Below are 24,308 nucleotides of genomic sequence, written 5' to 3' on the forward strand. Positions count from 1 at the left end.
TTAAGTCATAAAACCAGATAGATGAAATAGATTTCATATCAACCAAAAAGGTTTACGGATGAAAAAAGTTGACAAAGACCAAAACGAAGGACATTTTCACTATAATTTTAGTCAGTTTTGGAACCACAAAATACAGTTTCAGTTAGTTATCGTTTAATAGAGAACTCGTTTTTGTTTTTATTTCAGATAACGAAAATGTTTTTTCAATTCTAGTATTCGTTCCGGCCGAAATGTCCCCACTATGTACAAAGAACAAGAACACATACACACACAGAGAACTGCCTGCTGACGTCAGCGCGTCATGAGTCGTCGGGTAAAAAATATAATAAAGTGCGTGTGAGCTGATTTATCTGCACAACACAAACGGTAAGTTATATACAGAGAGTTGGCCTTTATATTTATGGCTGTATAATAATAATAATAATAATAATAATATGGTGAGAATATCTTCTATGTGACGCAATTGTCGGTCTTTTATTTATTTATTTAGCAGAAGTGAAGTTTGGTTTCCTCTCTCAGCCTGATATCAGAGTCTGGTCTTCATGAGAAGATGGCTGAAGTGGACTGTGAGGTCCCGTTCTCTCTGCTGAGTCTGGAGGACGAGCTGACCTGCAGCATCTGTCTCAGTCCCTTTGACTGTCCTGTGACGATCCCCTGTGGACACAACTTCTGCCAGGACTGCCTCCTGGCCACCTGGAAGGACTCCTACTGCTGTCCTCAGTGTCGGACCCACTTCGCCACCAAACCGGAGCTGAAGAAGAACACGGTCCTCAGCACCGTGGTGGAGACCTTCAACATGAGGACCAACAAGAGTGACCCTGGTCTGCTGTCGGGGGAGAGCAGAGCCCAGGACCGGGACCAGGACCGGGACCGGGACAAGGTTATTATAGTTAACGAAAACTAACGAAATAACTAAAACTAGAATTGAAAAAACATTTTCGTTAACTGAAATAAAAATAAAAACTAGAGTTTTTTGAAAAACAATAACTAACTGAAACTGTATTGTGTGGTTACAAAACTAACTAAAACTAACTATAATTATAGTGGAAATGTCCTTAGTTTTCGTTTTTGTCAACTTTTTTCATTCATAATTCAGTGTTTCTATTTGAACATGCAACACATGGTGAATATGTTTACTGAGACTGGGATGTTTACACTAGAACCAAAATACAAAACAGTTAATAACCTTATTGGGGCTGAGATGATAAAACAAAGGAAATAAAGGAAACATTTATTATGACCTCTTTGAATCTGGCACCAACACATAGCCCATTACAGAAAAAACTAAAACTAACACTAAAACTAATAAAAACTAAACTAAAACTAAGCATTTTCAAAAAATAAAAACTAAACTAAAACTAGAAAACTCACTCTAAAAACTAACTAAAACTAACTGAATTTGAAAACAAAAATTCACAACAAAATTAAAACTGAAACTAATGAAAAATCCAAAACTATCCGCTGATAGGTGATAGTGATCCGCTGTGATACCTGTATGGAAGCAGAGGCGTCCCAGACCTGTCTCACCTGCATGGCCTCTTACTGTGAGGACCACCTGCGCCCTCACCGGGAAAACCCCAACCTGAGCTTCCACCAGCTGAGTGAGCCTGTCGGAGACCTGTCGGAGCGGATCTGCTCAGACCACCACAAGCTGATGGACTTGTTCTGCAGCCAGCATGACCGTCCCATCTGCAGCTTCTGCCTCCAGCAGGACCACAAAGGCTGCTCCTTCATGTCCCCCGAGGACCAGAGGAGCCTCAAACAGGTCTGTGTGTTTATATTATACATGTTAAAGGACCAGAGGAGCCTCAAACAGGTCTGTGTGTTTCTATTATACATGTTAAAGGACCAGAGGAGCTTCAAACAGGTCTGTGTGTTTCTATTATACATGTTAAAGGACCAGAGGAGCCTCAAACAGGTCTGTGTGTTTATATTATACATGTTAAAGGACCAGAGGAGCCTCAAACAGGTCTGTGTGTTTATGTTTATATTTATATATATATATATATATATATATATATATATATATATATATTATATTTATGGGGGGGCTATGGCACTCCCAAATTTAAAAGATTATTATGAGGCAGCACAACTTGGACCAATAGTTAAGTGGTGTACAAGTTCACAAACGTGGAGGGAATCTGGGTGGAAAAAATTTGACCTGTTTCTTTATCACAGCCAAGATTAAAAGTCAACAAAGTGCTAGAGAACAACTATGTTCTGCATGTGGGAGCGAGGAAGCTAACCATGCACATGTTTTCTGGATGTGCCCCAGGCTGCGCTCCTTTTGGGATGATGTCGGTGCCATAATTAAAGATATATTGGGGTATGAAATACCAAATGAAAGTAAAATGATGTACCTTGGAAATGTAACTGAAAGTGTAACTAGTAATGATAGTTACAGTTGAAACCAGACGTTTACATACACTTTATAAAAAGACACATATGCTTTTTTTCTCACTGTCTGACATGAAATCAGAGAATCACTTTTCCTGTTTTAGGTCCATTAGGATTACCAAAATTATTTCTATTTGCTAAATGCCAGAATAATGAGAGAAGGATTTTTTTAGACAATTTTTTATTACCTTCTTCAAAGTCAGAAGTTTACATACACTAACATTATTATGCCTTGAAACAATTTGGGAAAGCCCAGATGATGATGTCATGTCTTTGGAAGCTTCTGATTGGTTTATTGACAACATTAGAGTTAATTAGAGACACACCTGTGGAGGTATTTTAAGGCTCACCTGAAACACACTGCTTCTTTGTGTGACATCATGGGACAGTCAAAAGAAATCAACCAAGATATCAGGAAGAGAATTGTGGACTTGCACATACAAATGTATGTAAACTTCTGACTTTGAAGAAAGTCATAAAAAATTGTCTAAAAAAATCCTTCTCTCATTATTCTGGCATTTAGCAAATAGAAATAATTTTGGTAATCCTAACGGACCTAAAACAGGAAAAGTGATTCTCTGATTTCATGTCAGACAGTGAGAAAAAAAGCATATGTGTCTTTTTATATAGTGTATGTAAACTTCTGGTTTCAACTGTATATAGTCAAGATACTGCTGATTGCGACCAAGAAGACAAGAACAAGGAACTGGTAAAGACTGAATCTCCTCCATAGAACAATGGCTAGGGACTGGAAGAGAAATATACTATATGGAAAAAATCACCTACCAACTTGGACTGAAGGAAGATGTTTCTATTTCAAAGTGGAAAAAATGGGTGTTGTATGACATAACATAACAATGTGAACTGTAAACTGTATGAATCTGATTTAGTAGAATATGGATACCCGCAGCTATGAATGTTGATTCTGTTTTATTAATGTTAAGTGTTTTTTCTTTTGTTGTGTATGTCTCTTGTGTACATGGAAAAAAAAACCTAATAAACATTACAGTTAAAAAAAAAAAAAAGAGTTGATCCTAGCATTGAACCTTGGGGAACACCACCATTCATTTTAAAACTACTGGGTGAACAATCACCTGTACTTATAAAAAACCCAATAAAACCCAGTTGTTTGTGTTTGTGTTGTCCATTTGTAGTCTGAGCTGAGAGAGAAGCTGTGTCTCCTGGACCAGAAGCTGGAGAAGACTGACTTGGTTCTGTTCCACATGAACGACATGAAGAGCAAACTGAAGGTAACTTCTATCAGTTACATCTCCACCAGAGTAGAAAACTAATGAGTTATTGATTTATTGACGTCTGTCTGTTAACTACACTGTAAAACATCCTGTTGCTTTTACAGAAAAAACTGTCAGCTGTGGTTCCAGAATAATTCTGCAACAAATACAGTACAAATGTAAACAACTTTACAGAACAACTTGTACATTTTACTGGTATTCAGTGTTCAATAAATAACTGAATATTAATTTACTGGTATTCAATGCACAATAAGCAAAATCTGCATGTAAATTTAGCATAAATAATGAGTATAAAAGCAGCATCATCCTGTAAAATTAGCAGTAAAGGACGCTATAATCTTTGAAATGTATATATTTTTTTTAATTACTACAGTTTTAGGATGTAAGTTACAAGTTGTTCTGTAAAGATGTTGACATTTGTTCTGTATTTTTTACTGTAATATTCTGGTAACAACAGCTGACAGTTAAAGCCAACGGGACATTTTTTACAGTGTGTTTGCTGTGTTGATCTCCTCTCCTGGTTATTACCCAGAATGCAGCAGCCAACAGGAAGTCAGCGCTGGCTGCTGTCTACCAGCAGATCCAGGACCTGCTGGTCCAGGAGGAGCGGGGGGCCCAGCGGGACCTGGACCAGGAGCTGCAGACGGCTCAGAACCAGGTCCAGGAGGTGATGGAGAGACTGAGTGAGAACGCTGAGAAGATGAATAAAACCAGAGAAGAAGTCACCGAGCTGCTGAGTCACACGGAGAACGTTTCCTTCCTCCAGGTGGGACACACGGAGACATGAGGACATTTAGCCTGGAGACACAGAGACATGAGGACATTTAACCTGGAGACACAGAGACATGAGGACAGACAGTAGAGATCAGAGCTGCAACTAACCATTATTATCATTGTCCATTCATCTGTCGGTTATTTAAACGATTAATTGATTAGTTGTTTGGTCAGTAAAATGTAAAGAAATATCAATCAGTGTTTCCCAAACCACAAGATGACGTCAAAAAGACACAAAATACACAAAATGACCAAAAAAGACGCAAATTGACTAAAAAAGAGACACAATTGACTAAAAAAAGGACACAAAATGACCAAAGAAATACACAAAATGACCAAAAAAGACACAAATTGACTAAAAAAGACAGTTGTTTAACCCAGGGGTTCCCAAACTTTTCCTTGCCAAGGCCCCCCAAATAGCATTAGCTTCTGGCCGGGGACCCCCAAACCCACCGACAATGCTACAAAATATCCAAATAAACATCAACTTTTAGAATGTATTTTCTTACTTTTATTTACCATTCAATAATTCGATAACAACTGTCTACACAGATTATGACGTCGTCATGCCGAATTTGCAGCTGAACTTGAGAATCCCACGATTACGGCAGTTTACGTATTGTACGGTTCAGGACAAATGGTTATTAAAAAAATAAAATAAAAAAATAAAAAATATATATATTTTTTTTCTCATCTTCCCTCCAATTTTCTGAGGCCCCCCTAGCGCCCCCTGGCGGCCCCCCAGGGGGCCGCGGCCCCCACTTTGAAAACCACTGGTTTAACCCATTGAAGTCTGGAAAGCGGATACGTCGTTTTGTAGTATTTGTATAAGCTCTCAAATACTTTTTGAATATCATTTCTATCTGCTACAGAGACTGAAAAATCCATTATTTAGTAGAAGAGTTGACACTTTTTTTCCCAGAATTTTTTCAGAATTTCCAGAAAATTAGAGGCTTATTTTAAAATCGCCCAGCGGTTTTTCAGGCCTCAATGGGTTAAGAGGTTTATGCAGAAAAAAGGAGAAAAAAAATATTAATCTGTAAAGTTTTTATCACGTTTTTTGTTGTTGAAAGGGTAATAAATTAAAGTGATCCCAGAGGGTTAAGCAACAATTTTGATAATTGACAAATTATTTTAGCTATTTTTTAAAGCAAAAACACCAAAAACAATGTTTCTAACAGGACTCGGTGTCGTCTGCATCCATCACTCACTGATCTTCTCTCCTTGTTCTTGTTCTTGTTCTTCAGGCTTCAGTGGAGATGCCTCGCGCTGTGAAGTTTGAGCCTCACGTTCCTCCAATCAGCCTCGACTCCAACAAGGTGACGGCAGCTCAGAGCTTCGCTGCAGCGCTGAAGGATTTCCTGACTGAGACGCTGAAACAGCCTGTAGAGGACAGAATACTGACGCTGAAACAGCCTGTAGAGGACAGAATACTGACGCTGAAACCAGGTGAATATGATGTATATTTATTATGGTCTATTTCCTCCATGTCTGACTCCTTCCATCCTGCCTGTATTCACCTTAAAACATGTTTAAATACCATGTTGGTATATTTTTCACCTATATGACCTGATAATAATAATAATTGATTTTTTATTCTGACTTACTGGATCAACATTTAGAACCAAAAAGAAACAAAGAAAAACCAACATAAATGTGATCTTGTGATTGTGTGTGATCCTGTCATCAACTCTGGTTTTTATTCTAGTGGGACTCCATTTGATTTGGCTCTTTGTGTTTAGAGGAACAATTTGGGTCATTTTGTGTCTTTGTAAGTCATTTTGTGTCTATTGTTGTGTCTTTTTTAGTTATTTTGTGTCTTTTTTTAGTTATTTTGTGTCTTTTTAGTAATTTTGTTTATTTTTGTGTCTTTTCTGCTTTGTTTTTACGTCTGGATGTGATGAAGAAGTCATGCTTTGCTGCTTGGGGAGACTCCAGAGGGTTAACATTTTAACGCTTTGCAGTCAACCCAAAATTTTGCATTGAAGTGAATGGGACGGACAATAGTTTGGGCGTAGGACGCACAGATGGGCCACCAACACCACCAACAGCCTCATTGGCTCCCATATTAAAAACGATGGAGATGGAACAGTTTTTTTAGATCGCTCTAACAAAGCTATTTCTTCATTTTTCTTAAAAAACCATATGTAGACGCTCAGGAAGAACTCAGGACGCTCAAAGTGAAGTCGGATCAATGATAGGTATTATGGTTTTGCCAAAAATGTTTTCTGTTCGAGGCCAGAAATTCCAGCCTGTCCACCTCTGGCTGCTGTCACTGTTCAGGAACATTCTACAGCTGCAGTTAATTCTGTTGATTGCTCTGCTCTGATTGGTCAACCCCAAAGCCTTTGATGCTTTGATGTGATTACAGATACACGCACACACACACACGCTTCAAACACACACACACACACACACACACACACACACACACACACACATTTTGAGGTTAAAGGTCATAGGTTGCTGTATAAATAAATACTTGTAAAGGAATGCTTGTTGTAGGTGTGCTCCTTGTATATTATATAGTATCATAACATTACTAGTATTAATAGTTATAAATCTCTGAAGAATCTCATCATAGTGTACACACACCGGCAGTAGCCCCCGTGGCCCTTTCACTATTTACCCAGAGGACATTTTCTAGTATTACTGTATCGTTGCTCTGTTTTTATCTGTTCAACATTCTGAGTTTTATTAAAATAATTCCCTGTATCATCATTGTAGCAGGACGTCTAACTGTAGTTTTACCTCCGACAGATGAAGCAGCTCCGCTCTCACCTGCAAATACTGCAACTACTGCAGATACTGCAAATACTGCAGATACTCAACCTGGGCTGCAACCTGGTACGTTCATCTTACTGAAAACCAGTCTAACTTCTACCTAATACCTGTCTAATAAATATTTGCTTGCATGTAAGATAAACATACACATTGTAACTTTAAAAGTAGATAAAATATTAAATCTGATTGATGCTGGTAGTGAATACTGAATCTTTGAAGTTTTGATAAATAACTGATTGATGGTGAGTCTTTTGTAACACGTGATTCTTTACAATGTAAACATATGGTGCATGAAATATCGTCTCATTACACCTTCCTGTTTACAGTCCCGGAGCTTCCAGAGCTTCCAGATCTTCCAGATCTTCCGGGGCCCTTCGCTGCAGGTTGTCCCTCCATCCAGACGTTCTACCAGCCGGTTCCTGTTTATATCAGTTCACATGGAGGTTGGAGTCCTCAGCAGCAGCAGCCATCGTTCTACAGAGCTCCTCGCTCTACGACAGGACACAAGACACGTACGTCACACACATATATATGTATATATATATATATATATATATATATATATATATATATATATATATATATATATATATATATATATATAGTTGTATTAGATCATCTTATTCATTATTTTCATTTTATGTCTATTTTAGTCATTTTTACATCTATTTTTGGTCATTTTGTGTCCGTTATTATTATTATTATTATTAAGCCTTGTATTTATTATTATTATTATTATTATTATTAAGCCTTGTATTTATTATTATTATTATTATTATTATTATTATTATTATTAAGCCTTGTATTTATTATTATTATTATTATTATTATTATTATTAAGCCTTGTATTTATTATTATTATTATTATTATTAAGCCTTGTATTTATTATTATTATTATTATTATTATTAAGCCTTGTATTTTTAATTTTAGTGTTTGTATTTTGGATCAAAAATCAAATAACCATTAGTATTTTGTTTATATCCTTTTGTGAAGAACAATTCCAATGACCAAAAGATACACGGACCATTAAGTTATTGTTTTGATTCTGACAATATGATTCAAAGCGATGCAGCAGACAGCAATACTGTCGGATCATTGAGATTCTATAATAATAGAAATTCTAAGCAACAATGTAATTTAATTGAGTCTGCATGATAAGCATGAATTAATAGAATCACTGAAAGGATCAATCAGCCAATCAATGATGACGTGTCATAAAACATATTAATGTTCCTGCATAGTCAAACCTGCTGCATTCTCTGAACTAAAGATCCTCAGAAACCTCAAGGGAAGAAAACGTCTCCAGGGAAGAAAGTGGCCAGTAAGGTTCATAAAGTGAGTCCTCACGGGGCCACAGGGGCCACAGGGGCCACAGGGGCCACAGGGGCCAAGGGCCACACAGACACAACAGGTACAACATGAGTTCATTTTTATAATGATAACTATGTTTTTAACTCATAAATACTAAACTGGTGCATCTCAATACATTGGAACAGGGATGATCAACATGAGGCCCGGGGGCCACATACGGCCCTCAGCCTCACCTGAAGTGGCCCTCAGTACAACTACATGCATCTGAGCATGAAATCTTAAAAGTGCAGTGTAAAAATGCACAAAATTATTTCTTGTAATTAATGTTGGTCTGCTGTTCTTGTCGGCTAGTTGAGGCAGAGCAATCGAGCTCAGATACACAGAGCGCCTCCTCGGCCAATCAGCACCTCCGTTTGCTTTTGTAACATTTGTTGCCACCCGGTTGCCATGGCACCTCTTCGGCCAATCAGCAATCAGTGTATCTGAGCTCAATTGCTCTGCCTCAACTACCCGTATGCAAATTAAATTTCAAATTACGATTCAGATTTTCAATACAATGATTCAAATTGAACATCACAAATTCAAATTGTGTGATTCAAATTCAGTTTTTAATGCAATTATTCAAGTTAAGCAATTCAAATTCAAATATACATAATTCAAATGTTTTAGCCTGTATGATGTCTCCTATATTGTATGCATGTGTGTGTGTGTGTGTTTCTTTCTATCTTTTGATACAACAGATAATAACATCTTGTCCTGTTTATTAATATTAACGGATCCATTACACACAGAATGAAACATTTCATGTCTTCATTTATTGAATGTCCTCTAATTATAATGATTATGGCTTACAGTTAATGAAGACCTAAAATTCACTGTTTTAAAAAAAATAATACAACAAAAGACCAATTTTAAAAGTGTGTTTAATATGTAAATATTGTCCTCTGAGAAGTATTATGACTCGATACTCAGTTGGTTCACTGTGCTGATCTGTCATAAAGTGTTTTTATGGCTCACCTTCATTTGACACTTTAATAACTTTACTGTTATTATAGTTTAAAGGTTTGAATATGACGGTATTAAAACTGGTCAAAGGACAAACAGTCATGGAAACAATTATTAAACCACCTGGTTCTCTTCAGTGTTTTCTGAACACAACAGTGGTCTAATATTATTTTTACATGACTCTGTTTTTGGTCAATTTGTTTCTATTTCGAAAATGTTGTGCCATTTTTGCGTCATTTTTTCATCTCTTTTTTGTTATTTTGTGTTTTTGCTTCTATTTTTGGTCTCAACATGTTTTTATAATCTCTTTATTTGGGCGTTTCCTGTTTTAACGCCACCTGTCCTCAGTGTTTACCTGCTCAGTCGACCCAGAACCTTTAAATGATTCATGTGACAGCAGCATGACTCATCATATCTGGTTATTAAAGGATCAACTCACACAAACACAGAAGAACAAACTTTTATATTTAATGTAAACAAACCTGCAGATGGTTTTTATTTCACTCGTCCAGGTTTGATTTGATTTCTGCTGCAGACTAAAGCTGGGAGATATGAACTAAAGTCATATCCTGATATATTCAGGCTGAATATCGATATACGATATATATCCTGATATTTTTATCTCAAAGTGAGAGCAAATGTTCAGTCAAAGTCTAATATGACATGTCACAAGTAGTTTTATTGATTTATTTAAGTGAACATAAATACTGTAGAACAACAGGAGAACCTTTTTTTAATCAAAGCTCCATAAAGTGCACATTTAAATAAACATAGCCTATGAAATAAAATAGGCCAATCTTTTTCTGAAATATTTATATTTATGAGAAAAGAATAATGAACATTACAAAAGAACTAAATATGACAAACCCTAGTAAGGGCAGCATTTATATAGAAAGAAAGATATATTTTTTTAAACTATATCGACATATGCAATATGGTCTAATTCCATATCACATTTAAAAATATATTGTTATCTTTTATATCAATATGTGGTCCAGCCCTGCTGCCAGACACATACAGCAGATTAAAGATAACTAAATATGGAGCTACATTAATATTCATTCAGTCGGTTTCATGTCACCTGATGAATGTTTGTCCAGTGTTAACTCGTCTTTTAGCTCCGTTTTAGTCTCCACCACCTCCTGATGTAGATCTCTGTCTCTTTAGCTGCTAAATGCTCCGACATGTTCACCACAGAGACTTTCAGTAGCAGCTTTAAGAATATAAATCCTGTCATGAACAAAATGTTTGATATTTAATGTTCAGGAATCATCTCTGTCTCATTTTATCTGTATCAGGTATGATCTGATGATGATGGATAGCCTCAAAATGTTTTCCTTGGTTTCTATTCTTTAGTAAAACAGATTAAATGTGTTTTATGTTTTTTAATGTGTTGCTTTTTTTTCTTCACACAGACAAGAAGAGTGACAGCAGCCACCAAACCTCACAGAGTAAGTCTGTTTACTAAATATTCTAGTACACAGTGAAGTTTGATTATTTCATGAATATTGTTTTTGTTCAGCGGTTTAATAATTTTGTCATATTAAAATAGGACACGTGAGAAATCAAATCAAACTTTATTTATAAAGCGCTTTTCATACATATAAAAAACCTACAAAAAAATACAAAAAAAAACTTTCATAGGTTTGTGGTTAAGAATCAAAGATCTTTGTTTATTGTTTTGCTGCTCAGGTTTCTTTTGGTGCCAGAATTATTAAACTTATAGAAGTGAATAATTAGCTGCTGAACCACATTAATCAGCTTCTCTGGGTGTTTGTGTCCTGAGTTTGAATCATGTTCTGTTTTTGTTTCAGCAGTTTGTGAAATCAAAAGAGATAATTCATGTGTTAAACACAGTAGATGATGGTTGACTTTAATGTTTTAAAGGTTAGTTTAGTTCACCAAAGTTTCACAACAACACAAACAAACCAATCGATCGATCGATGAAGTCCAAACTGACGAGCAGAGAACAGATCTAGTTCCTCCACAGGAAACTAAACAGGCTGCTGACAGATATTATAGATATAGCGTCAAATAAACTGATATTGACTTATTGTAGGTGGCTAAAACCAGCTTTTTACACTGCTCACTACAAGTATTCAGGTCCTTTATTTACTGCAGTAAAAGTGCTAATACACACTGTGAAATTACTCCACTACAGTAAAAGTCCTGCAGTCAAAACTTACTGAAGTAAAAGTACAAAAGTATCAGCATCAAAATGTACTTAAAGTATCAAAAGTAAAAGTACTAGTTATGCAGAATGAACTTTTATACTTATTATTATTATTATTATTATTGGTGCATTTATGTATGCAGTGTTATTAATTTAATTTTGTAAAGACAGGACTCATTTAACTACCTAATATAATGTTATGAGTAATATTTACTATACTCATGTTTGGTATTTGGCATTTTCTCAGCACAACTTCAACATGATCTGACTATTTTTTTTTTCACTTTAACCTATTTTATTAACATATTCAGCCCAAAAATCATGAAATCTGAAATAAAATTTTACTATTTATGACAATAAAAACCACAAATATGCTCAATGAACTATTTCGGACCTAAAAAAAATGTAAACATAGGTTACAAATATGAACATATATATAACTCTATATAACACGTAAAATTCAAATATAATAAAACTATACACAAAAACATGTTTATTTATAGGAACAGTGTTAGATGATTAGACCTGCCTCGTCCCATCCTACTTTCACTCTTGGATAAATATTTCTGTTCTATCAAATTAAAACGATCATATCTTTGGTTTTAAATGACCGAGGAGCATCAAACAGAAAACTGTAGAAAGTTTCACGTCTGTAATCTGGAGTGAAGTGGACAACAGCGAGGAGACGGCACCTCGTTTTTTGTCACTACGATTTTAAAAAAGTCACGTTATCTGATCATAAAGCCCAGCGGGTTAATGTTTCATGTTTTTCATGTTAAATCGTGACCCAAAAAGTAACTAGTAACTAAACTTGTCAGATAAATGTAGTGAAGTAGAAGTATAAAGTTACATAAAATTGAAATAGTGAAGTGAAGTACAAGTACCTCAAAACTGTACTAAAGTCCAGTACTTGAGTAAATGTACCTTCCACCTCTTGCTGCTACCAACTGTAGATAATACACAAACCTCAAAAACAACTTCCATCAATGTGAACCATCCTGTTGATCCACTGGGTGTTTCTATTGGAACAGTAGAATGAGCTTCAGTTTGTGGGCGGGGCTAGTTTCAGGCTAGTTTGAGGCTAGTTTGAGGCCAGTTTTAAGGCTAGTTTGAGGCTGGTTTGAGGCTAGTTTAAGGCTAGTTTGAGGCTAGTTTAAGGCTAGTTTGAGGCTAGTTTGAGGCTAGTTTTAAGGCTAGTTTGAGGCTAGTTTGAGGCTAGTTTTATGGCTAGTTTCAGGCTAGTTTGAGGCTAGTTTCAGGCTAGTTTAAGGCTAGTTTCAGGCTAGTTAAAGGCTAGTTTTAGGGCTAGTTTTACCATCCTGTTGATCCACTGGGTGTTTCTATTGAAACAGTAGAATGAGCTTCAGTTTGTGGGCGGGGCTAGTTTGAGGCCAGTTTTAAGGCTAGTTTGAGGCTAGTTTAAGGCTAGTTTGAGGCTAGTTTAAGGCTAGTTTGAGGCTAGTTTGAGGCTAGTTTAAGGCTAGTTTGAGGCTTGTTTAAGGCTAGTTTCAGGCTAGTTTAAGGCTAGTTAAATGCTAGTTTTAGGGCTAGTTTTAAGGCTAGTTTTAGGGCTAGTTTGAGGCTAGTTTAAGGCTAGTTTTAAGGCTAGTTTGAGGCTAGTTTAAGGCTAGTTTGAGGCTAGTTTAAGGCTAGTTTGAGGCTAGTTTTAAGGCTAGTTTTAGGGCTAGTTTGAGGCTAGTTTGAGGCTAGTTTAAGGCTAGTTTCAGGGCTAGTTTGAGGCTAGTTTTAAGGCTAGTTTAAGGCTAGTTTTAGGGCTAGTTTGAGGCTAGTTTGAGGCTAGTTTTAAGGCTAGTTTGAGGCTAGTTTAAGGCTATTTTTAGGGCTAGTTTTAGGGCTAGTTTGAGGCTAGTTTTAAGGCTAGTTTAAGGGCTAGTTTGAGGCTAGTTTAAGGCTAGTTTGAGGCTAGTTTATGGCTAGTTTTAGGGCTAGTTTGAGGCTAGTTTGAGGCTAGTTTGAAGCTAGTTTGAGGCTAGTTTGAGGCCAGTTTAAGGCTAGTTTGAGGCTAGTTTTAGGGCTAGTTTGAGGCTAATTTTAAGGCTAGTTTGAGGCTAATTTTAAGGCTAGTTTGAGGCTAATTTTAAGGCTAGTTTGAGGCTAATTTTAAGGCTAGTTTTAAGGCTAGTTTTAGGGCTAGTTTGAGGCTAGTTTTAAGGCTAGTTTTAGGGCTAGTTTGAGGCTAGTTTCAGTCTAGTTTAAGGCTAGTTTCAGGCTAGCTGGGAATGTTCCACCTCATTCATATTAACAAGTCACACCAGTTTATCAAACCAAGGACTGAGTTCACAGGAACCTTCCAGTAAAACAACAGAGTATAAACCTTCCCATAAAGCTCCACACCTTCAATCAGCTGAGAGACACGATGAGTCACTCTGCAGCTGCTGGAACCAGTCTGATTACTTTATTTACTGCAGTAAAAGTACTAATACACACTGTGAAATGACTCCACTACAGTAAAAGTCCTGCATTCAAAATTTACTGAAGTAAAAGCACAATAGTATCAGCATCAGAAACCTTTTTTTATATTTTCTCCCCCAGAACAAGAGAAGAGACCTCCCAGTGCTGCAGGAGGAACTAAACCCAGTGGGAAAGAATCTAAAGGATCTAAAGGATCTAAAGGGTCTAAAGGGTCTAAAGGGTCTGAGGGATCTAAAGGATCGAAAGGATCGAAAGGATCTGAGGGATCTAAAGGATCTAAAGAATCTGAGGGATCTAAAGGATCTAAAGGATCTGATTCTACCAAGAAAGAAAAGTCTGCAACACAGAAACCATCCAAACACCAAACACAAACAAAAAAAAAATAAGCACGCAGCAGATATATTTACTTCCTGACATATCGAGGCTCTATAACCGTCCTACAAAGACTCACTACAGTAAATACATTTATGGTTTAAATAGAGTTATCACTAAAAATGAACTCCTTGATGTCTGTTTTATCTTGTGACAAAGTTTTAGATTTCAGTTTGGCTTTAATTCAGAGAAATAATGATATAAAACAACACAAAATCCAACTCAAAACCAAGCAGTAATTACACTTACCACAGTTTGTTTTGGATATATAAACTAATTTAAACATAAAAATAAGAGAAATTATAAGTTTATTTGAAAGGGAAATTACTATCTAGATAGTGATGTAGTAAAAAAGTGAGATAAAATTATATTAAGACTAAAATATAACATTACTTTATAATATTAAGTCTGAAATACACGAATCAATACATAAAAATGTAAAAAAAATCTATGTATATATATACAAAGTCTGAAATCTCAAAAAAGCCTTTAAAGAAGTGAGGACCGGCCGAAATGTCCTCACTTTGCAAAAATGTCCTCACTCTGTTGGTTAAAAACGTGTTCTGGTCCTCACTATGTAGGAAGAACAAGAACACACACACACACACACACACACACACACACACAGCTGCTGGTTTGCTTGCTGGAATTTGAATAATAATCATGATGATATAAAGTGTTTACTTGTTTATTACATAGTGATGTCATGTTTACATCATCATTTGAGTTTCATCAGGTAAAATAACATCAACCTGTCCTCTGTTTGATAAACTGATCAATGATTAACTCGTCTATCAATATTGATTCAGTGAGCAGCAGTCAGTTATTACATCAATAATACTGGTTTACACCAACACACCAGTTTTACTCCTCCTCTTTCTCCTCCTCCTCCTCCTCCTCCTCCTCCTCCTCCTCTGATGAATATGGAGCATTAATAACAACACATTAAACATTTGGTGTTTATATGAATATATTTGTTGGAATGTTCATTAAATTCTAAAGTTCTCTTCATTACATTCAGTTCAAACAAAATCACTTTTTGTTAATTTCACCAAACTCTATATTATATTTTCTACCATTTCTGTAAACAACTATATATTCTATAATTGTTACCAATAAAATATTTTTCTCTCCCAGTCAGACTCAGTTTCTCTGTTTGTATTAACAGTCGTCCTTGTTAAATAATTTCATATTGTTTCTGTCTGTTTAACAAAGTGCTGAAAACACTCGCCGAACCCTTTTTTTAAACCAAGAGCGCCATCTAGTGGGCTGAAAAAATTCACTTCACTACTTTTTCCCATAAACTTGCATAACTAATTTATTTGTCACAACCTCCACAACACAAAATGTCTTTATTATCAGAATTTAATGTATTCACTCTGATAAAGTTTGTAAAGTCTAAAAGAGCCGTTTGATTAAATCCTTTTCAAATGTTTTAACCCTCTAAAGTCTCTAAAGCTCCAAATAATCCAGACTTGTTGCCTCCATCAGACTAGAAAACAAAGCAGCGTGGAGCCCTACTGTACATTTACCTCTAAGTTTCAGTTTGATGATGATATACCAAGTAAAACTGGAGACAAGCTCAAATAGATTTAGTATCAAATGATAGAACTGGATGGAACCCTCTTATATGTTAGATTTGACACCTTTGGTCACATTTGATACATTTAATATTCTTTATTGAGCATGATAGTGTTTTGAAAGTTAAAAAAAGATTCAAAATCACATTTTATGTTGGACTAAAGGACTAAAAAAAGACACAAAATGACCAAAAAAGACACAAAATGACTAATAAAAGACAAAATGACCAAAAAAAGACACAAAATGACCAAAATTGTTCGTCTAAACACAAAGAGCCAAATCAAACAGAGTCCCACTAGAATAAAAACCAGAGTTGATGACAGGATCACACACAATCACAAGATCACATTTATGTTGGTTTTTCTTTGTTTCTTTTTGGTTCTAAATGTTGACCAAAACTCCAGAGAGTTAAAGAGAGAAATACAGACATTCAGGATATAAACAAGACATACAAAGACATACAGTTACAGCAACTGTAGATTAATATATATATGAAAATAAAATAATATAATAATGCACATAGGGTATAAGGTGCTTACTTTTATACTATTCTGGGGTTTCTGAAAATACGTTTTTAAAGTGTAGCAGTTCACATTTCTTATTTGACATCAACTCTAAAGTCTCGATATATAATATCAATTCTATTGTAAAAACACTAAAGTTAGTGAGGGATTTGGAAATCTTCATCTTTTTCTTTTTGAGATATTCAGCATTTTCGTCTCCCTGACGCTTCGCCATTTTTCCATTAGCTCTGTGTTTCTGTTGTTAGGTGAGGTTACCGCTAGGTGAGGTTACCGCCAGGTGAGGTTACCACTAGGTGAGGTTACCACTAGGTGAGGTTACCTCTAGGTGAGGTTACCGCTAGGTGAGGTTACCTCTAGGTGAGGTTACCGCTAGGTGAGGTTACCTCTAGGTGAGGTTACCACTAGGTGAGGTTACCCTAGGGGAGGTTACTACTAGGCGAGGTTACCTCTAGGTGAGGTTACCGCTAGGTGAGGTTACCGCCAGGTGAGGTTACCACTAGGTGAGGTTACCCTAGGGGAGGTTACTACTAGGTGAGGTTACCTCTAGGTGAGGTTACCGCTAGGTGAGGTTACCACTAGGTGAGGTTACCGCTAGGTGAGGTTACTACTAGGTGAGGTTACCTCTAGGTGAGTTTACCTCTAGGTGAGGTTACCTCTAGGTGAGGTTACCGCTAGGTGAGGTTACCTCTAGGTGAGGTTACCCTAGGGGAGGTTACTACTAGGCGAGGTTACCTCTAGGTGAGGTTACCGCTAGGTGAGGTTACCGCTAGGTGAGGTTACCGCCAGGTGAGGTTACCACTAGGTGAGGTTACCCTAGGGGAGGTTACTACTAGGTGAGGTTACCGCTAGGTGAGGTTACCGCTAGGTGAGGTTACCTCTAGGTGAGGTTACCACTAGGTGAGGTTACCCTAGGGGAGGTTACTACTAGGTGAGGTTACCGCTAGGTGAGGTTACCTCTAGGTGAGGTTACCGCTAGGTGAGGTTACCCTAGGGGAGGTTACTACTAGGTGAGGTTACCGCTAGGTGAGGTTACCTCTAGGTGAGGTTACCGCTAGGTGAGGTTACCGCTAGGTGAGGTTACCGCTAGGTGAGGTTACCCTAGGGGAGGTTACTACTAGGCGAGGTTACCGCTAGGTGAGTTTACCTCTAGGTGAGGTTACCTCTAGGTGAGGTTACCACTAGGTGAGGTTACCTCTAGGTGAGGTTACCGCTAGGTAAGGTTACCGCTAGGTGACACAAACAAACAAACAACAACAACCACAACAACCATTATTCTTTGCGTTATTACATTGGTGGGAATTTATTACAATATTGAAAGTTGAAGATTTTCACTTCCCCACAAACGTAATAAGTCCCTGCAAACGTAATAGTTATTACATTTGAGGGAAATCGCGTGTTACGTTTGTAGTAGTCAGCCGCTGTTACGTTTGTGGAAAATGTATTAAGTTTGTGGGATTATTGCATTAAAAGCTGCAGATTTTTATTACATTTGTGGGCATTATTACATCAGTGGGCGTTACAGGGCTCCTAGCTGGATTTGAACCCAGGCCGCCTGCTTCGAGGTGTCATCGGGACGGCCCAGTACGACTTTTTATTGATTGGGTCATTTTTGGACATCCCATTATATGGTGATTTTCTGTCATTTCTGGCCATAATATGCTCTAATATGTATCAGACTATAAGGGACCCAGTTCAAGCATTATAAGGCCTTTCAAAATTTGACCATTTCTGACAAAAATCAACATGCTAGAGCAGACCTGGGCATTGGGCGGCCCGCGGGCCACATCCGGCCCGTTGGCGGTCCTTGTCCGGCCCGCGTGAGGTTACCAAGAAATTAGAAATCAATATAACCGCAGTGCTTTTATTTTGAAAGAAATAGCAAACATTATCATTAGCACTAGAGCTAACAAGCACTTTTACTATAGTTAAGACAACAAATATAGCCACTAATATATATGACAGAATAAAATAAACTCTAACAAACCTTGTGTCCTGTCAGTCAGCCACTATAGAAGCCTTTTGATACTTTATATCAACTTTATATGAATTACAACGCACTCGTTATTATTTACCGTTTTTTAATTTAACCGTTCTACCGGTTATTTCCTGTCACTACCTTTCAAAATTAAAGCACCCGTTTTACGCTGGATGACACCTTTTCAAAATAAAAGCATCACAACATTGTAAAACACCTTGAAAATGTACAAACATGAAAAACAAGCTAAATAATACAAAAACACCAATAGTAAACTTGCTAAAGGTCATTTAGAGTTGTGTTTAAAATAAATGGAAAAGTGATATAGTGATTGGAGTATATATTACTTTACTCCACATTAACAGTCTCATCATAACATGTATTCCTATCAGTAGCAGCTCAAAACCAGATAATTTACTATATTTTATAAAGCGATTACATTAATATTGAGCAGAATTTAGTTCAGAGTTTTGGTCCGGCCCCTGCAACCTTTGTGGTGTTGGTCATGTGGCCCCTTGGGAAAATTAATTGCCCACCCCTGTGCTATAGTATGACTTTTTTTCAGTTTTTGGACATCCCATAATATGGTGATTTTCTGTAATTTCTGGCCATAATATGCTCTAATATGTATCAGACTATAAGGGACCCATTCCAAGCATTTTAAAATTTGACAAAAAACAAAAAACAACATACTATAGTATGACTTTTTTTTTGTTGAGAGGGGTCATTGTTGGACATCCCATAATATGATGTTTTTCTGTCATTTCTGCCCATATATATTGTATTGGAGTATTTTCACAGTGTGGTTTTAGTACTTTTACTGCAGTTAAGATCTGAGTACTTCTGGTTGTCATGTATCATTTCCAGCCTGACAGTGAAGGCTGGTGACACGTTATTTATTTTTTATTTTTTGTGTTTAATGAAGGTATGGTAGACCTGCAGGTAGCAAAGTGATTTATTATTAACGGTGACTGTTTTACAAATATATTTAACACATAATATCTATTATATTTAAGATGTTGTGAAAGGAAAACCTGCAGCCTGAGCCGCTCAAACTGCTGTGTTCTGTCAGGTCAAATTATTGTTTTTGTCAATGGAGCCTGGCAGCTTTAACTCTGTGTCCCTGTAAACTGTTTTAAAACTGTTGGAAAACTGCTCTTCAGCCAAAGTAATGCCATTTAAACAACAGAGTGATAATACATTCATTTTAGAAATAAACATTAAAAATCTCTATATATTTACATTAATCCAGTCCATGTTTAACACAAGTTCAGCTGACCATCATAAAATATTTTCATGACTTTATTTTCTCTTGAATTTGTTTTTTTTTTCTCATAAATTTGATTTTTTTTCTCATAAATTTGATTTTTTTTTCTTGTAAATTTGTCATTTCTCTTGCATTTTAGATTTATTTTTAATCATAATTTTGTATTTTTTTTTCTCTTAAATTTGTGATTTTTTTTTCTTGTAAATCTGTGAGTTTTTTCTCTTAAACAATCTCTCTCTATTTATATGTATTTACATTAATCCAGTCCATGTTTAAAACAAGTTCTTCATCATAAAATAGTGCTGACTCTGCACTTTGACAGCATGTAGCTCTGTATTAACTCGTGCCCCGACAGAAAGGGAGGAACGTTAATGGACGTTAATTTCAGGACAGTAACCCTTTCATGTCTGCAGCACACTTGATTTAAACTGAGGCTAAAATAACAATAATGTCTATATTTCAGATATGAAGTATGATATTCATAAAGCTGGTGTCTGAACACACAGAAGAGGAGCCGTCAGGGAGAACAAAGTGGACCTGGTCTCACAGGAATCCGTGAAATAGCCACGGATTTTCTTAACTCAAAATCCGTGGAATAGCCACGGAATCACTCAAATTTCCGTGAAATTGACACGGATTTCGCTACAATGCAAGTTAATGACAGTCATATCCCAACCTGGTATTTTTTCCTATTGGTTTGTGTCCAAGTCACGTGACTTTCAAGGTCCCGGCGGTCGGAACGAAAAACATGGCGGACAGTTATCTTATTTTTAGTGAAAAAATCTATATTTTGTTACTTTGTTTCTGCATAAAAATGGATTTTGATCACATTTCTAGCGAGAAATATATGTTTTATTTTCTAAATATTCACTCAGTGAATGTACATAATCACTTTGTGGCGAAGATCTCGCCAGAAAAAGACGATCCGCTGTGTTTTATTTTGAAATATGTTTTATTTTGTAATCTACCACGATGCTACCGGATGTGGTCTGATCCTCGCGGATGTGCTGTGCGATCTCATTGAATCGCGCTTCACTGTAAATGGCCCCGACTCTGCTCTCCTGTTTTAGTTAAAATATCTTCATTAAACAAACATTGTTGTTTTTTTTTAGCATAGATAATATACATGCAGTATAATTATTTATTAGACAGTGTGTGATATTCCATATATTGGGTAGAAATAGGTTTTCACAACCCTAATACGGAAGAACTACAAAACGAGAGGTCTAGGGAGTTTTTTTAATAAAACAGGTTTTCCCCTAAAATTGGAAGTTGGAAATACTTAATTAGTGGCTTTCCAGGGGTTTGAGGGGATGTCAATCACATTTTTGGCATCAGAATTTAAATATTGTCTTGTTCAATGGGGGATTTGTTATTTTTTCAGCATATCCTAAAGCCCCCCCCACTCCCACCCCTTAGTGACTATGCTCACATTATAGTCCATGTCAACACCTTTCTATAACAGTAGGTCTCATGTCTGGAACCCTTTTTGTCTCTTAGTTATAATCATTTAAATATGCCCCAGGGTTAAGGTTCAAAGGTCAATATCTCAAAGCAAGAATATTATAGAACCTTGAAATTGATATATGTTACTCTCCAGGCCAAGACCTTTCCGGTGATGTATTTGGTTTAGCTCTATGACAAAGTTTTATTTTTTCAAACCTTGGAAATCTGCCCTAAGAGACTTAGATTCCCACAGCCCTTTGAGTGTTCTGAGTGCGAGATGTGAAAAAATAAAACTTTGTCGACAATCACAGGGATCAAACATTGTTTTCTGAATGCTTCATAGATTTATTTCAATGTTGCTTTCATGTGATGACACAACAGAGAAGTCAGATGCAGAATCTCATTATTTGGTACATGCAGTAAATCAAAGTTTAGCCAATTAGGAGTCAGACAGCAGCTGAAGGATCGTCACAGTGTGAAGAGGAGGGAGCCACTGAAGGTGTTGTAGTTGTGATTGATGTCATAGAGATGATAGCCTCCTGGGAGAACGAGGCGGATTTCATCTCCTGCCATCAGCTCCAAGACAACAGAGTTAGTCATGAAGTCATAACCTGCCTCATCTTTCTTCTCCCCATTAAACATGATCCACTGGTCGTTCTTGTACACATAGACACCCGTGTAACCTGTTTGGTAACCACACATAGTGAACTGGAAGTAGTAGACCCCTCTGACTGGAGCTGTGAAGAAACCTACAGAGCAGAAAATGAAAAACTGTAACAAATGTAGATTAACATGAGTAAACATGTTGATGGTAGCTGCAGTAAATTACCTGTAGATGGATTGTAAGCATCGCCGATGTTGGTGAAGACTTTGCTGTATTTCAGTGTGGTGTCTGTGTTGAATGGTCCAACATGTCCGTCATCAGTCAGACCTGTGTAAAAGGCCACCTTCCTCTCTGAGAACAGAACAAAGTTAGTGAAAGTCATTCTATATGTAGTGTGTGTGTGTGTGTGTGTGTGTGTACAACCATCACCTGTATTTTCTCTCTCCAGCGTCTCGATCCTGGTCTTGCTGATGAGAAGTTCACTCTCACTGCTGCTCAGTCTGGTCTGCAGCTCTGGAGTTGATGCAATGACAGTGAATTACAGAGCAGCACGCTGTTAACATGCACAACACATTATTTACAGCTGTTTGACCGTACCCTGTTTTGTCTAAAAGTGCTAAGTCATGGTTGAGGAGAACTGCTGATATAGTTTGAGAGCAAAGCATCAATCAGAAACAGAGAAACAATGATGGAGATCTATTGATAAGGTGTGGTGAGCAATGAAAATGATGAGTAATGTTTGGCCATACTAATAACACATAATGGATACTTTAAATAGACACAGAAAACAAACAAACCATAGCTCTCTACGGACTTTGTATTGACAGAAGGAGCCTCCTCGACAATTTCATCCGCTAGCAAAAAACAGAAAAGATGGTGGTCATGTTTGTCAGTGAAATACCTGCATTCTCTGTTTCTAGGTCACTTGTTTTGCTCTCGGTGGCAGTCAGTCGAGTTTCCAAAGACATCAGGCCTGCAGCTTGGACTGAAAAACAGAAGAAGTTTGATTTGTTGTTCATATTTATGGTAAGTTCATCAGTTAACTGACACACTTCATCACCTGCATTTTCTCTCTCCAGCGTCTCGATCCTGGACTTGCTGATGAGAAGTTCACTCTCACTGCTGCTCAGTCTGGTCTGCAGGTCTGGAGTTGATGCAATGACAGTGAATTACAGAGCAGCACACTGTTAACATGTACAACACATTATTATATGTTTTTATATATTATTATTATTATTATATTACATTATAAATATCCATGACAACTTAACAGTTTTACTGTTTTCTAAAACAGAGCTGATCCTTTGTGAAATATATTTAATAAAGAAAACTTGACAAAGACAGAAAATGTTCAAACTGATAAACTTTTGTTTCTCTAAGTTTCTTTCAGTTTTATTTGTTTTCCACAGCGTCCCAACTTTATTATATATGAAACCTTTAACAGCTTCAAATATTGTGGTTAAAAAAACATGATGTTTGTCAGTGAAATACCTGCGTTCTCTGTTTCTAGGTCACTTGTTTTGCTCTCGGTGACAGTCAGTCGAGTTTCCAAAGATATCAGGTCTGCAGCTTGGACTGAAAAACAGAAGAAGTTTGATTTTGATTGTGAATTATTACATGACCACAGATAAATCCTCATATCCATGTTCATATTGATTTCTCCTAAACATTTATTGTGGAGCTCACAGTCAGTTCATTAGTGCACTGACACACTTCATCACCTGCATTTTCTTCCTCCAGCTGATCAAATCTGAACTTGCTGATTAGAATTTCACTCTCACTGCTGCTCAGTCTGGTCTGCAGGTCTGGAGTTGATGCAATGACAATGAATTACAGAGCAGCACGCTGTTAACATGCACAACACATTATTTACAGTAGTTTGACCCTCATTTTACCTCAGAAATACACTGAAAACTGCTGTAAATATCCATGACACTTAAAGACAACATGGTGAACAGTAATCAGTCTGACCTGAATCAGTAATCAATCTGATATTATCATTTCTGAATCATTCATAAATACTCAGTTTGGACAATAAAAACTGTAGTCAAGGGTCAGATAGTCAAACATTAAGTGTCAGTGATTATGAGGTAGAAACCCTCCTGCAGCATCTGAGTGACTCTGAGTGTTTTTGTCATTTTTGTGCGTTTTTTGTGTGTTTTATGTGTTTTTTGTCTTTTTGTGTGTTTTATGTGTTATTTGTATTTTATGTATTTTTATGTGTGTTTTTGTAACTTTTTTGTGTGGTTTTGTAAAAAAATGTTTATGTTTTTGTGTGTTTTGAGTGTTTTCTGGATTTTGTCATTTTGTCTGTTTTTCTGTGTGTTTTTTCTCATTTTTGTGTGTTTTTATGTGTTTTATATGTGTGTTTTTGCAGTGTACCTGAGTTCTCTGTCTGCAGCTG

General features: G+C 36.7%; 2 protein-coding genes across 2 annotated transcripts; one reads left to right on the forward strand and one right to left on the reverse strand.

Annotated features, from left to right (window-relative positions):
* Positions 1–307: 307 nt before the first annotated feature.
* LOC131973758 (E3 ubiquitin/ISG15 ligase TRIM25-like) lies at positions 308–15,138 on the forward strand. The gene is made up of 10 exons (XM_059335871.1): positions 308–880; positions 1,469–1,765; positions 3,555–3,650; positions 4,186–4,419; positions 5,675–5,971; positions 7,188–7,278; positions 7,538–7,723; positions 8,484–8,624; positions 10,945–10,980; positions 14,256–15,138. Exons 1-10 carry the CDS (start codon positions 551–553, stop codon positions 14,519–14,521), a joined length of 1,974 nt encoding a protein of 657 aa, XP_059191854.1. The 5' UTR covers positions 308–550; the 3' UTR covers positions 14,522–15,138.
* A 6,587-nt stretch (positions 15,139–21,725) lies between these two features.
* Positions 21,726–22,286, reverse strand: LOC131973847 (complement C1q-like protein 2). Its single transcript, XM_059335989.1, has 2 exons — positions 22,130–22,286; positions 21,726–22,049 (listed from the first exon to the last, which is right to left on the reverse strand). Exons 1-2 carry the CDS (start codon positions 22,284–22,286, stop codon positions 21,769–21,771), a joined length of 438 nt encoding a protein of 145 aa, XP_059191972.1. The 3' UTR covers positions 21,726–21,768.
* Between the last annotated feature and the right edge of the window lie 2,022 nt (positions 22,287–24,308).

This window comes from Centropristis striata, chromosome 1, assembly GCF_030273125.1.
Source record: "Centropristis striata isolate RG_2023a ecotype Rhode Island chromosome 1, C.striata_1.0, whole genome shotgun sequence".
Classification (NCBI taxonomy): Eukaryota; Metazoa; Chordata; class Actinopteri; order Perciformes; family Serranidae; genus Centropristis; species Centropristis striata.

Bases quoted from the DNA above. Each gene is read 5' to 3' on its own strand.
- LOC131973847 (XM_059335989.1), bottom strand. From the start codon at position 22,286: ATGACTTTCACTAACTTTGTTCTGTTCTCAGAGAGGAAGGTGGCCTTT. The intron at 22,050-22,129 runs GTAATTTACTGC...TCTGCTCTGTAG, and splicing joins TGCTTACAATCCATCTACAG to GTTTCTTCACAGCTCCAGTC.
- LOC131973758 (XM_059335871.1), top strand. From the start codon at position 551: ATGGCTGAAGTGGACTGTGAGGTCCCGTTCTCTCTGCTGAGTCTGGAG. The intron at 4,420-5,674 runs GTGGGACACACG...CTTGTTCTTCAG, and splicing joins AGAACGTTTCCTTCCTCCAG to GCTTCAGTGGAGATGCCTCG. The intron at 5,972-7,187 runs TTGGTATATTTT...TACCTCCGACAG, and splicing joins AAACATGTTTAAATACCATG to ATGAAGCAGCTCCGCTCTCA.